The sequence below is a fragment of the Denticeps clupeoides genome, chromosome 13 (assembly GCF_900700375.1).
Source record: "Denticeps clupeoides chromosome 13, fDenClu1.1, whole genome shotgun sequence".
Classification (NCBI taxonomy): domain Eukaryota; kingdom Metazoa; phylum Chordata; class Actinopteri; order Clupeiformes; family Denticipitidae; genus Denticeps; species Denticeps clupeoides.
In genome coordinates this window covers 18,878,668-18,891,064 of record NC_041719.1, presented here as the reverse complement: position 1 = coordinate 18,891,064, position 12,397 = coordinate 18,878,668, and the positions used below count along the sequence as shown (strand labels likewise).

At 44.7% G+C, this 12,397-nt stretch overlaps 1 protein-coding gene across 4 annotated transcripts in view; it reads right to left on the bottom strand.

Moving 5' to 3' along the window:
• rnf220b (ring finger protein 220b) overlaps nt 1-10,933 on the bottom strand; it is a 35,031-nt gene extending 24,098 nt beyond the window's left edge. For 2 of the 4 annotated variants that reach the window (XM_029001167.1, XM_029001170.1), the window contains exons 1-2: nt 10,798-10,933; nt 9,075-9,814 (exon numbers count right to left, since the gene is read on the bottom strand). In XM_029001167.1, the coding sequence (XP_028857000.1) occupies nt 9,075-9,711 (637 nt within the window). In that variant the 5' untranslated portion in view covers nt 9,712-9,814; nt 10,798-10,933. The remainder of the gene's footprint in view (nt 1-9,074; nt 9,815-10,797) is intronic. The other 2 variants (XM_029001169.1, XM_029001168.1) reach the window with 2 other exon arrangements.
• Between the last annotated feature and the right edge of the window lie 1,464 nt (nt 10,934-12,397).

The window sequence follows — 12,397 nt, the reverse complement described above, 5'->3', positions numbered from 1 at the left end:
TGGGAACTGGGTGCTGTAGGTGTGACTAGGAATTCTGTTTACAAATTATAGTGATGTACAGAAAGAAACAGATCATGTATGCCTGCATTGCTAAAGTGACAAAAAATGCCTGTTGGTGTATATTTGGATCCAGATGTGTGCATGGAATCATGGTCTTTCCTCACATCTGGGAGTCACATTGTTCAGCCTCACGGCTGAAGCTATTTTACCAAATAGCTGTATTAGAAAGAAGGTCTGTACAGATGGGTGTACTTTCTACTTTATGGATCATGTTAAATTGATTTACGTTAATGACGGTAATAATATGTTCGTACAGTATTTAAGCGTACACACATATTGCATGCACACATAAAACATACATTCATTTTCTTGGGAATACATTTGCAACTCACTAAAATATACAAAAGACACACGCAGATGTGCAAGCAGACTCTCTCTCACAGAAAACATAATATTTGGATGAATCCCTGTGTTACAGACTGTATGAGTCCTGTGAAGATTCACCCGCCTCTGCCCGTGGTGTGTGTTTACTTGGCCCATTTGCGGAGATGTTGAGTATTCGTTTAGATGTTGTTACAGCCTGACATAAGAAAACACCGGCCTATCAGAGGTTAATGGCAGGCGCAGATGTGAAAGCTCTGGCATGAATTCTGGAACAAGTCAGCATTCAGCATCTTTATTTTACCGTTCAGTCTACAATCACAATAAAGGCAAAAACCCCACCAAAAACACTTATAGCTTTTATAAAGTTAGAAGGCCTTTTTGTATGCATATTGAAATGTTCACACAAATAATTGCAATTGCAATACATTTTAAAGGCGAAATTGAGATACAGTGTATCTTTTATGTTTTATGCATCAGTAAATTACATTAGTCAATCCATTCAGTCTGTTTTCTGTTCCACATAGAATAGGACATAGATGCAATGAAACGTTAAACTTTGATCTTGGGACCTGCAACTATATGACCAAATATAATCTGGACTTTAGCGCTATAAGGAGATCCTTCTCAATATATCTATTATAACCGCGCCAAGGTATTCAGATTTTTTGACCAAATCATCTGTAAAAAGAAATGCGATTGTCAGCAGATTCTATCATACAAAACAGTGTTGTGAAACGCAGCAATACCACTAAGCCATGAGACACCCCCGTGAATGTGTAAGAGTAAACCCTTTGTAAAACCTTTGTAAAATACGAGTGGTGCTTTTTTTTTCAGAATAATGCTGTATCATTTTTTGTTCGTTTGCCTGTTGGGGGTTTTGTTTGAAGTTTTGAAGGAGTTAAATTTGATATTTTGTCCCCTGTTGTGGCACTAGTTTGTTCTTCTAATACACTCTTAAGTGCTAAAGCTTTCATCCTAGTTGGGGGTTGGCTCTTACTTTTCTCTTCTCTTCCTCTTCTGTCTTCTTGGCTTGGTTAAAAGAATTTGAATAAACAAGGGTGGTCTTTCTACCGCCCGAAGCGCACGCAGCGCACAGCTTCCACCGCCATTACCTCAGAGAGCTTTAGGTTCGAACCCTCAGCTCTATACATTCCTCCAACTCAGAGGTCAGCCATCTGGCCGTCACATTTTAGTATGTGTATCATTAGCGCCGTCACATGTTATGATTTAATTTACTTGCCCTGGCGATGGGTAAATTGGGTGTACGGAGGGTGACCAGCCTTCTACATCTTAAAGCAGGACATTTTGCACCTGCCTGGACCCTTCCAGCCTGAAGGAACCCTGATTACATGGGGACACATGCTTGATGACAGTCATTGGTGGTGTGTGACATTGCATGCTCTGTGGTTTTGGCATTTGTGCCTACTGCTTTCTAAGCCCAGACCTGATACTGATATTTGGTGCTGCCACCCCTGTCATCATAACCTCAGCCTGGTCAATGCACACAGTGAGAAGGCTGGTTAACCATTATTAAGGAGGCCCATGACACTCAGAGCTTTCGTGTACACTGGAAAGTGAAATTAAAATGAAACATCTGGAACTCTTCTACTGTGTTTCAGTATGCCAGTATGCCTCAGTATTATGCAGTGGTGGCCTGGCAGGTAAGGAAACAGACCTGTAATCGGAGGGTTGCCAGTGAGCAAGGTCAGGGCTCTTGTTTAACTTTTTGCACTGCTTGCACTGGTGCGCCTTCTTTTCTTAGGTGCACCAGCACAAACATTTTTGATGACAATTTTTGACGTTTTTTAAATTGCTGTCCATATAGTCAACACTGACTTGTAAATGATTAAATAACAATCTTGTCAACATAAAGTTCTTTATTTGAAGCCCAATTCTACAAGAAAGGTAACTTGTACAAATGTGTTGCTGTTTAAAGTGCTTCACTGAGCTAAAATTAAAATAAGATAAATGAAATAAAAAGGAAATCTAAAAGTTCAAGTGTTTTAAGGGCTTAAAGTTTTAAAGATCATCATCTCGGCCAGTGGTGAGAGGGGACGCTGGGCCAGTACATTTATCACAGCATGTGAAAACGTGTTTAATAGATGCGTTCTGCTTTTTGTCATTTTACTCGGGCTTGTGCAGTAAATGTGTTGTCACGTGATGCGTTTTGATCAGTGCCAAAACGGAAGCAGAGGCGGAAAAACGGTTGCTAGCTTCTGGTGATTATGGAAAAAAACATTGACCAAGAGAAATTACGTTAAAAATGATAAAAGTACCAATATGTGAAGCAAATGCCGCCACAATAATGTTGGGTCCGAGCTTTCAAAATTCTGTACTTTTAAGGTCTGATTAAAGCTCTAATCTGGGGCTACATCTGTTCTGCCTATCTGATGGCTCCAGGCTACTCACCTCACCAAATGTACAGGAATATCTGGACCACGACCAATCAGAGGCAAACACCACCCTTCACCCTTGGTTTAGAATATGATATGTTCTTAATATGCATTTGTTGCGTGAACAGTTTTACTGAGTTTACGGAGATTGTATACCGGCTGGCCGCACCTGGTCCATTGAGAAATAAGGTTGCATGTGCAACCAAATTGGTTGCACCCTAGAGCCCTGAAGGTACCGGCCCAGACACTGCTCCCTGGGCGCCTTTCATGGCTGCTCACGGCTCACTAAGGGTGATGGTTACACTGGTCACTTCAGATTGTCAGGGTTAGATTAAAAACTATGATAAAACAGTATGACGAAGAATTGCACCATGTTCCAAATGATTGATATTCCCATGTTGTTCTCATACAATGAAGGCCCACATTGTTTGCAGAAAGGGAAGATCTGCTGGTGCTAACAATGTCCTGCTCTTTTCGTCACACTTCTACATCAAAGGATCGTTCTTACATACAGTATGGGAAAAAATTATTTGATCCTCTGCTGATTTTGTAAGTTTACTTACTAACAAATAAATGATCCATTTCAATGGTCGGTTTATTTAAACAATGAGAGACAAAAAAATTATTTTAAAAAAATTACAAAACTACCAAATGATAAATTGATAATGTCTTTGTTATTGGACAAACGTACAAAACCAGCAGGGGTTCCAATAATTTTTCCTTGACTGTGCATGTACTTACTGCACAAAGTTTCAAAACATTTAATAAAATCTCTTCAAAGCATGCAGAACATGTTTACAAAATATGATTCATAAACCACATACATGTAAATAATTTATTTTGTTCAGCTTTATTGCTGCATGAAGAAGGAAGCCTTGCTGGCATCTCATTTTGTTACGTTACGTGACTCAACGCAGTCGCTGAGAATTTTCAAATGGCAGCTTACTTAGACTAACTTGTAACTTTCTGTAACTAGTCTGACTTACATGAGAAAAACCACAACCGAGCAAATAGAATGCTTTGTATTCATAGTTGGGATCCTAGTCAACCACAACTTATTACTTAATCGATGGCAAGTTGCTCTGGATAAGGGCATCTGCCAAATACCGTAAATGTAAATGTAGTTGCCAACTGGGGACTGTAAAGAGCTGGATGCAGGTTCCGTTTTTAGCACTGTTCAATAAGCTGGTATCACGATTCTGTCTGTTTCACAACCATTCTACTACTAATAAGAACCAGCCAAGGCCTGAACTGGAACCCATGCCCCCTCTTGCTGGGTATTATGTCATTATCCCACTGCTTTTAAGTCGATTAAGCTCAGATGCTTGAGTAAGAGAAGTTAATTAGGAGCGGGGGAAGTATAAAACAACAGGCTGCTCAGACAGAGGCTATTCGGCACCTGATCGACCTGCACTGTGTGTGCCAACAACACTTCCCTCTGATCTCACTTCAAAGACCGCGGGAGGGAGGCTCAAAGCACACGAGGGCCGGGAGGGGGGCGTGTCTCCGGTCCCCTGAGCCGGCAGATCACTCTGGGCGATGCAGAGAGCAGGAAGGGCAGATGGTGGTCAAGTATGATCAGAAAGCCCATTTTGGAATCTGATGACCTCTTGGAACAAAGCCTGTGATGTGTGAATGAGAGTGCTGCTGTGTGAGCTCTGCTGACTGGTCCTAATGTTAAATTCTTCTTACTGGTCGTTTTCCATGATGCACTGGTAATGAGCCTGACTGGAATCCTCCTGGACCATATGTGACATTCCGAAATCCCTTTCCAGCAATGTGTGTAGTTTTTTTGCTCATATAAAAGCCGCTCAACTGCACTGCAGAATTATATATACACACACATATGCTTCTTTATCAAGCAATTCAATTCATATGCATTTGTCTAGTGAAGGTGTCAGATCCATGATTATGGCCCAGCAACACAAAGTAACACATGGCCGGGCCGAACAACAGATCTATACAAAGCGTGTACATGCAATGGCAGAACCGCTCCCCATATAGTGCCCCAAAACATCTTACTGTTTTCTGAGCTTCAATTTCTGATTGAATTCCCTTTTATCCGCTGGTTTAGTTCCTGCTCAATTTCTCACCGACGAGTTGTTGTTGGGACCATGACAAGCAGTGTAGCGTGGGAGGGGTGTCCTCCGTGATTTATGGTGACGCCATCTCTCTGGGTGACGGTTAAACATGCCCAGTCTATTCCACTCATAATGAGCCGAGATTAAGAGCGTCTGCCAGCCTGCTCCCCATTCACGGCTTTTTGTCCCTTGCAGACCCCCTAATTAGGCCCTCCACCGGGTCCTATCGCTCAGTCCCATGGAGAGGCCATCACCAAGGAGACGATGTTAAGCGGCACTGGCGCAATAACGCTGGTTTACTAGCCGGGGGGATAATGGCACACGCATGAGTTGAACTTTTACTGTTATACTGCATTTCTGGGTCCTCGGCTTCACTCTGTGAGCTGCCGGCAAATTAATTCTCGGCGATACAGCTACTGCGCGGAAGACACCTGTGGGCACAAAGGAAGACAAAATGCCCTGCTTTACAGCCACCAAACAGCCTGGACCATCCTCATCCTCCCCGTCTATTTAAGACCACCAGCTTATCTCCATCCCGGCATGGTGTGATAAAAAACACAATGACGTCCCTATTTCAATCTCTGGTGCCGTGCCACACATGCCACCGAGCCTGTACAACCACCACGTCTTTGTGTGAATGAAGGATATCTTGCATGGACAAGATCCGCGTAATTACCAGCCATCTTAAATAATAAAAGGTCTTAAACCCGTCTCTGGTTTCACAGGACAATAAGACGAGTGGCCAGGCAACAAAGCTGAAGGGCTGGTAATTTATGACAGGCTGATAGGAACCTGACATGTCAGTGGAACGCTAGGGACTGTACGGAGAGAGAGAGAGAGAGAGAGAGATAGGGAGAGGGAGAGAGAGAGTATAGTAAAGAGGAGGGAGGAACAGGTTGAACAGTCCGTCTCTGTGCTTCTCCTTCATTTTTTCACTAGAGAACAAGAAATATTTGAAAACAAAACGCATGAACATCTGGCAACAAACAGTCTTGCTAAATTCATTTTCAGCTACCTGAGCCTGGATTTCCCCCAAAGCTAAACAAGTACTAACTAGGGTGGTACTAGGTACTAGACCCAGGTTCAAATCCCTAGCATTGTGTCCCTGAGCAAGACATTTAACCCTGAGTGTCTCCAGGGGGACTGTCCCTGTAACTACTGATTGTAAGTCGCTCTGGATAAGGGCATTTGATAAATGCTGTAAATGTAAATGTACTAACAGGAGACACATAGAAAAATTGACAATAATCATTAGAATTAGAATTCTTTTACAATGTAAATATGTCTAGTGGGTAAAAACACTCACCTATGAACCAGACGGGTACAAAGTACCAGGTTCAAACCCTAAGCAAGACTCTTAACTCTGAGTGTCTCCAGTGGGACTGTCCCTGTCACTACTGACTGTAAGGCACTCTTGATAAGGGCATCTGATAATGTAAATACTGTAAGGATGCTGTGGTGAGGCAGTAAAATGTATTCAAACATTATAAATAATTTCCTATTCATATGTATATATATGAGACAGTCCCTGGTGTGTTGGATGCAAGGGTCAGCTTGTCACACAGTCCCCCACCTGACTCTCTGGGGAAATCACTGCTCACACCAGCGCCTGGTGTGAGCAGCATTCAGACACATTTCACCCCATTTGCCCAAAAGTGTGATGCTATTAGATGGAATCTTGGAGCTACAGTGTCACTGTCATCCCGCGTCTTGGTCATTATCTGTGTTTTTAGTTTTGACCGGCCGTCGCTGTGCCACTAAGTCTTGATGGCAGGTGAAATTGCTGCTTGATGACACACAGCGTGATAAATCAAATCTGCGAATCTGGGTGGAAATGGACAGAACTTTTTTTCTTAAGAAGTTGCAATGATGCCTGAGAGCTGTGAAATATTGAAAAGATGGAGACTTGTCCCTCCCTCCTGATGTACATTCGATCCCACATTGGGATAAGCAGCGCCTCTCCATCTCAGGATGAAACACGGTGGCCTAATCTGCCAACCCTCATACACCCCCCACCCCCCCACCCTCCATCTCCACAGCCCCTGTCACCCCAGCAGACTTTTATTTTGGCACCACGCGCCGCAGGCCCGTTTCATGTGTCCTTTAGCTGCCCACCCGCCACCGGTATGAAAAGGAAGATGTCATGCACCGGGGGAGACAACCAGGGGACAGCGCTATGTGCTTTACGTCTCCGCGTGGCTGAAGGAAGCTGGTCCGGGGCGCGCCGGAGATCTGAGTCGAGGGCCCGGATCGGCGGGGAGCCGCGCTCTGCTCCCCCTTCTCTTACTGTCTCACGCTCGCAGCGGCTTACAGCCCCAAAGTTTAAAATATCTCCCGCAAGGAAAACAAGCCTCGGCCGACTGCAGACATCTGCCTTCTGAGGAGAAGAATGAAGGAAGAAAGGAAAAATCAAACTGTTTAAACAGCTGTCAGGATCTGGCTCGCTTTTGAATATTTGGAAGGCAAACTTCACAGCCTGAAGCAAAGCGAAAAGGTCGAAAAGCAACAAACAGTCAAATCCGCGCAACATGAGGAACATGAAAGCGCACTTACAGCAGATCAGATGCTGAGATGACGAATTCATCCGCTCTAAGGGGTGAAATGGGCAAGAAAAGCAATACCTTTCTAACAATTAGGATCCTTCTGAGGTTTGTAGGGGATTTCGGGGGTCATTGTATTATTCTATTTAATTTAAAAACGACAGCGAAGACCGCTGGTAATCCTCATCTACAGAAACGTGAATATATGCATATAGACACACACACACACACACACACACATCCATCCTGCCGTGTGCATCTCAGCTGTCTATATATATTACACGCGGCTTTCTTTCTCTGTCAGTCATCTGTGGGGAAGGTGGCAGCATCCTGAGCACCAACTGAGTTGAACCATCCAAACTTTTTGGCGAGCGGTTCGGAGCTCCGCGGCCTTGATGTGGCTCTCGGCCCCGTCATTGTCAGTCATTATTTCCGTGACGGGGGGCTCGTCTGCTCCCCCGCTGCTTATAACCCTCTGTGTACCGGCTTTTATGTCACAGGCTCTCCTTTACACCCATGAGAAGTTTTGATGTCCCCGAACACCCCCCCCCCCCACCTTACTACCATCCCAGTGCCCCCCCTGCACACGCTCAACGCACTGGTTCCCGCGCCCCAGCCCCCGCACCGTCGGCCAATTACGGCGCGGCGTAATGAGCAGCCCTCGCTCCTGCTGCCGCTCAGCCTGACACGTCCCCACTCATTTGTCAACAAATCAGACGGCTGGCATGGGGGCGATGTTGAGCTCGCCCTGTTTTCGGAGCCGCCTCTCTGCTCGTTATCATTGACAGCTTGTCTTCCGCCAGAAAAAGTTTGGAGCGCCTCCCTCCCTCCCTCTCTCTCTCTCTCTCTCTCTCTCTGTCTTTGTCGTCTCGGCTCGCTCACGATCATTTGTTCACTGTGTCTTTTTTTTTTATGTATTCTGCATAGAGACTAATGCCGGTCAAAGTTTGGCAGGTGTCAATAAGCAGGGTGCAATTACAGAGGATTAGGGCTCGGGGTGAGGTGGGACACAGTGAGGGTTAGTGACGGCGCACAAAGCAAACACACACACACACACACACACTTAACCTTCAAATTGACTCCAAGCTGTGTTAGGTTGAAATGAATTCTCCCTCGCTCTCCTTCACACACGCTCTGTCTCTCAGCTATATGCACAAGCTCTTCTGTGTGTGTGTGTGTGTGTGTGTGTTTGTCATGTCGTGTGTGTGTAGTTTTTCATCTTCGTAACGGTTCAGGAAGGGACAATCTAAAAGTGTGAAACACATCATGACAATTTATTAAAAAGTGAAAGTGGCAAAAATCATTTCTTGTGATTTGAGAAAAACTGCTGATATGTAGAAGGAGTGTTGGCCTGTCTGATAATGAATCATATCCTACAAGCAAAAGTCTAAAGATGGAGAACAATAAGGGTCATGGGTTAAAGGTAGAGAAGCAATTTCCTTCAGTATTAATAAAGTTTTTTTTTAAATAAATAAATAAAAATAAAGTTTTGTATTGGTGTTCAGAGAATCAGAGTCTCTTTTTTACATAAATCAGTGTTTGATGAATGTTTGGCAGGATTTGGATAATGTTAACAGTTTGGATGCAGTGCTGTATGTGAGGTGGCTTCTGGAGGACGGTGAAATGAAGTGTGGAGGTGACTGTGGGGTTTGGGGACAACGCAGGTAAACACTCACATCGCTCTTTCCGTTGCTCTGGGCTGGATGAAGCATCTCGGTCAGACAGCAACCCTGACACAGAGTACAGCTTTTTCCCAGCATCCTCTGCTGCTTTCATGGGAGAGCAAGAGGGAACGCGGGCTCCAATAAAGTCAAACTCCTTCCCCTCAGGATCTGTGTAGCGCAGGTGCGGTGACACCTCGGGGTCCAGACAGCCTTTGAGGCGTTTGGCGGGGGTGAAGGCGGAATGGTACGCCCCGCCGTCCCGCTCCTCCGGCGTGGAGGAGAATGGACGGAAAGCCCCCACGCCGCTGTGGTTCAGCATGCCCAGCGGCGTACAGTCCAGGTTGGGTGGGGCGAACTGAGGATGGAGGTGCAGCAGGGACGCCGGGAAGTCCCGGGCGGGGAAGCCTGCGGGCACGGCCCCCTGTCGGTGGTACATGGAGGTGAAGGTGTACGAGCCCCCGCTGAAAGGAAGGTGAGCGTCCTTCTCCAGAGACACGGGCACGCCGAATGGCCGCGGGGGCTGGCAGGGCACCGACGCGTCGCGGCCGGCCTCGGCGGTGGAGGCCAGCACCATGAGAGCAGGGGAAGCCAAAGGGCTGGGCAGGTAAGACGAGCTATCCATCTTGAAGGTGGTCCGGTGAAGGTCCATCTGTCTTCTCTGTCCCGGCCCCCTGTACAGCGGGAGAGAGACGTGAGTGGCGGCCACCCGATCCAGCTCGCTGTGGTCGCTTCAAAATGTCCCCAAGCACCTGCTGAGAAAGTAAACGGAACAAATTCGTCAGATAAACCTGCCATCCGAGCCGAGAGACCATGCTGCCGGCTTGAGAGTAAATTACAGAACGGAAAAAGAAGGTCAATACTCTTTAATACATATATATATATATATATATATATATATACACATTTCTGCCAGTGTTCATATGATGTCATTTTTAAATATGCATTACTTCACCCACCTTAACTAAATGTAATAGAGACAACGTTAAACTTTTATTTTTACATTTTTTTTAGTTTAAGTGGTAGAATGTTGTTCATTATAGAATATATAGTTTCTTCGTTTCACCCCCAGCTGAAGTAAATTTTTTCTGAGGAACGAAAGAAAATTAAATTTTTTTTTGTAGTTTATTAAATTCAAGGAGGAATGTGAAGAGCCTTCATTTGATTTTACCGACTGTTTCACTTTTTTGATTATTATAGCCAATAAAACCTTTTCTAAAGATGTAATAAATCTAAGGATATTTGAAAAAATATTGCCTATGCAGTAGATTTGAAATAAAAATGTTTATACAGAAGTAAAATATGAAAAGTTTAATAAAAAATATAGCGAATCCTCCGACGGATAATCGTTTTAATTTTTCATGTTCCTTTTCAGGTGAACACTTTTTTTAAAAAATTTACATTTTTACTTCACTATACAAAATGAAAACTATTAAAAACAGTTAATTTCCTCGATTCTAATAACTTTTATAGCATCTTTACACAACGCCGCAGCGCATCTCAGCTCTTTCTAAAGGTATACATTTATATTCATTAGTGAAAACGGGGAATAATTAATACGGCATTACTTGAGTTTTTCAGTCAAGAACGATTGTGTGGACCTCGTGGACGAATTTCGGAGTTTTTATACTTTTTTTGCGAGGCGTCCACGCGCGCCGCCACCCACAGCCGGACCGCGGCCGCAGCGGCGCGACAGCCACGTGGCCACGAGCACAGAAAAGTAAACGCGAGAACTCACGCGAGTGCCGAGACGCGTCCTGTCAGCTGTCGCCGGTGTCCGTCGCCCGTCGCCTTCTTCTCGGCGGGATAACGGCGCGTCGCGGGCGGGCGGGCGCGGGAAGCGCGCGGCGCGCGCGGCGGCTGCGGGCCAATCAGAGGACAGCATCTCCAGCGTCGCGCGCTCGCTCTCTCTCTCTCGCTCGCTCTCTATCTCTCTCTCTCCAGCGTCGCTCTCTCTCTCTCTCTCTCTCTCTCTCCAGCTCTCTCTCCCCAACGGGACATTTCTCAGGATGGATATTTTCATTAAACTCCGTCAACTCCCTGTAAGTAGCTTCCATCGCGGACTTTTTCCGAGGACAACGTGTCCGCCGTCCGAACACGGATGAAATTCTTGCTCGGAGCGAGTTAACGCGCAGTCCGAAGTTGGTTGGCGTGGGTTTTGCGGTCCACCTGGTGGCAGGAGGGTCACACTGCACCTGTTGGACGAGCTGAGCTCCGAAACAGAAGAAGCGCCGCGCCGAGCATTTCTTTTACAAAGAAATGTAAAACATAAAATGTATCATTTACAATTTATACATTGGGAAGCTCCATGCAAATCTTTAAAAATAAAACATTTTCTTTATCTGCTCCAGATGTTTGCACTACCATGGACAATTAGACGCTCATGGACACATCATGTTCATATTATTATCATATTATTCATGTTATTAAGGAATGAGACAAAGGGAACAAATTATACATTTTCACCTCCATTTGATTTTTGAACATTTGCCAGAAGGTGCAATTTAAATAATGCATTACATGATTATGATGTTGCAAGAATAATTACAAAACACATAATACTGTCAGTTTCCAAATTTGTGTCATGAAAGTTGATAGCCAACCGTGCCACAATATTCCTATAGTAATTATACATGCAAAGCAACATTTTGCCACACAAAATTATCTCAATATTAAAAAAAAATATGTATTCTTGATTTGTGTGTATAATTATTAGCTATCCCTAAAGCGCTTAAAAATAATTTAATTGAAATAATTTCCTTCCCCCCCTAGCCAGTAAGGAACTATTCAGCCCTAATCTAATGTGACACTTCATTTCCCTTTTCTCTGACAGTGGTTTAAGGCTCTGAAGGCCGTCCAGCTACGTGTGCGGAGACCTTCTGAAGCCCTGTCCTTAAAGCCCTGCTCTCAATATAGCCACCAGACGAGCATGTCACGGAAATGAACAAAAAGAGTTTAAGATGAATTCATTAGAATTAAAGCAGTGTGTTCTTCACGTTGCACTGGATATCGCTGTATGATTTTACTCAGATTATTGTTATTTTTGTAGAATTTTCTAGTACTCTTGCGACACACACCGCCCTTTCGTAAACATTGCTGTTATGGCGTAATGAAGTCTTTGTGTCTGGTGCTGTTAAAACAGTGTTAACCAATTCTTATCAAGGTTGCCACAGGGACGGCATCTTTCCCACTGGTCACTGGTTCAGGGATAAATTGCAACCCCCAAAGCCACAGGGATTGGTCAGGCTCCTAATTACAGGGCTGTCTGTCTGCGGGTGTGACACTGATTCGCTGTGATGGCCACTATACGTCTTCATCTCAATCTGCTGGACTCATCA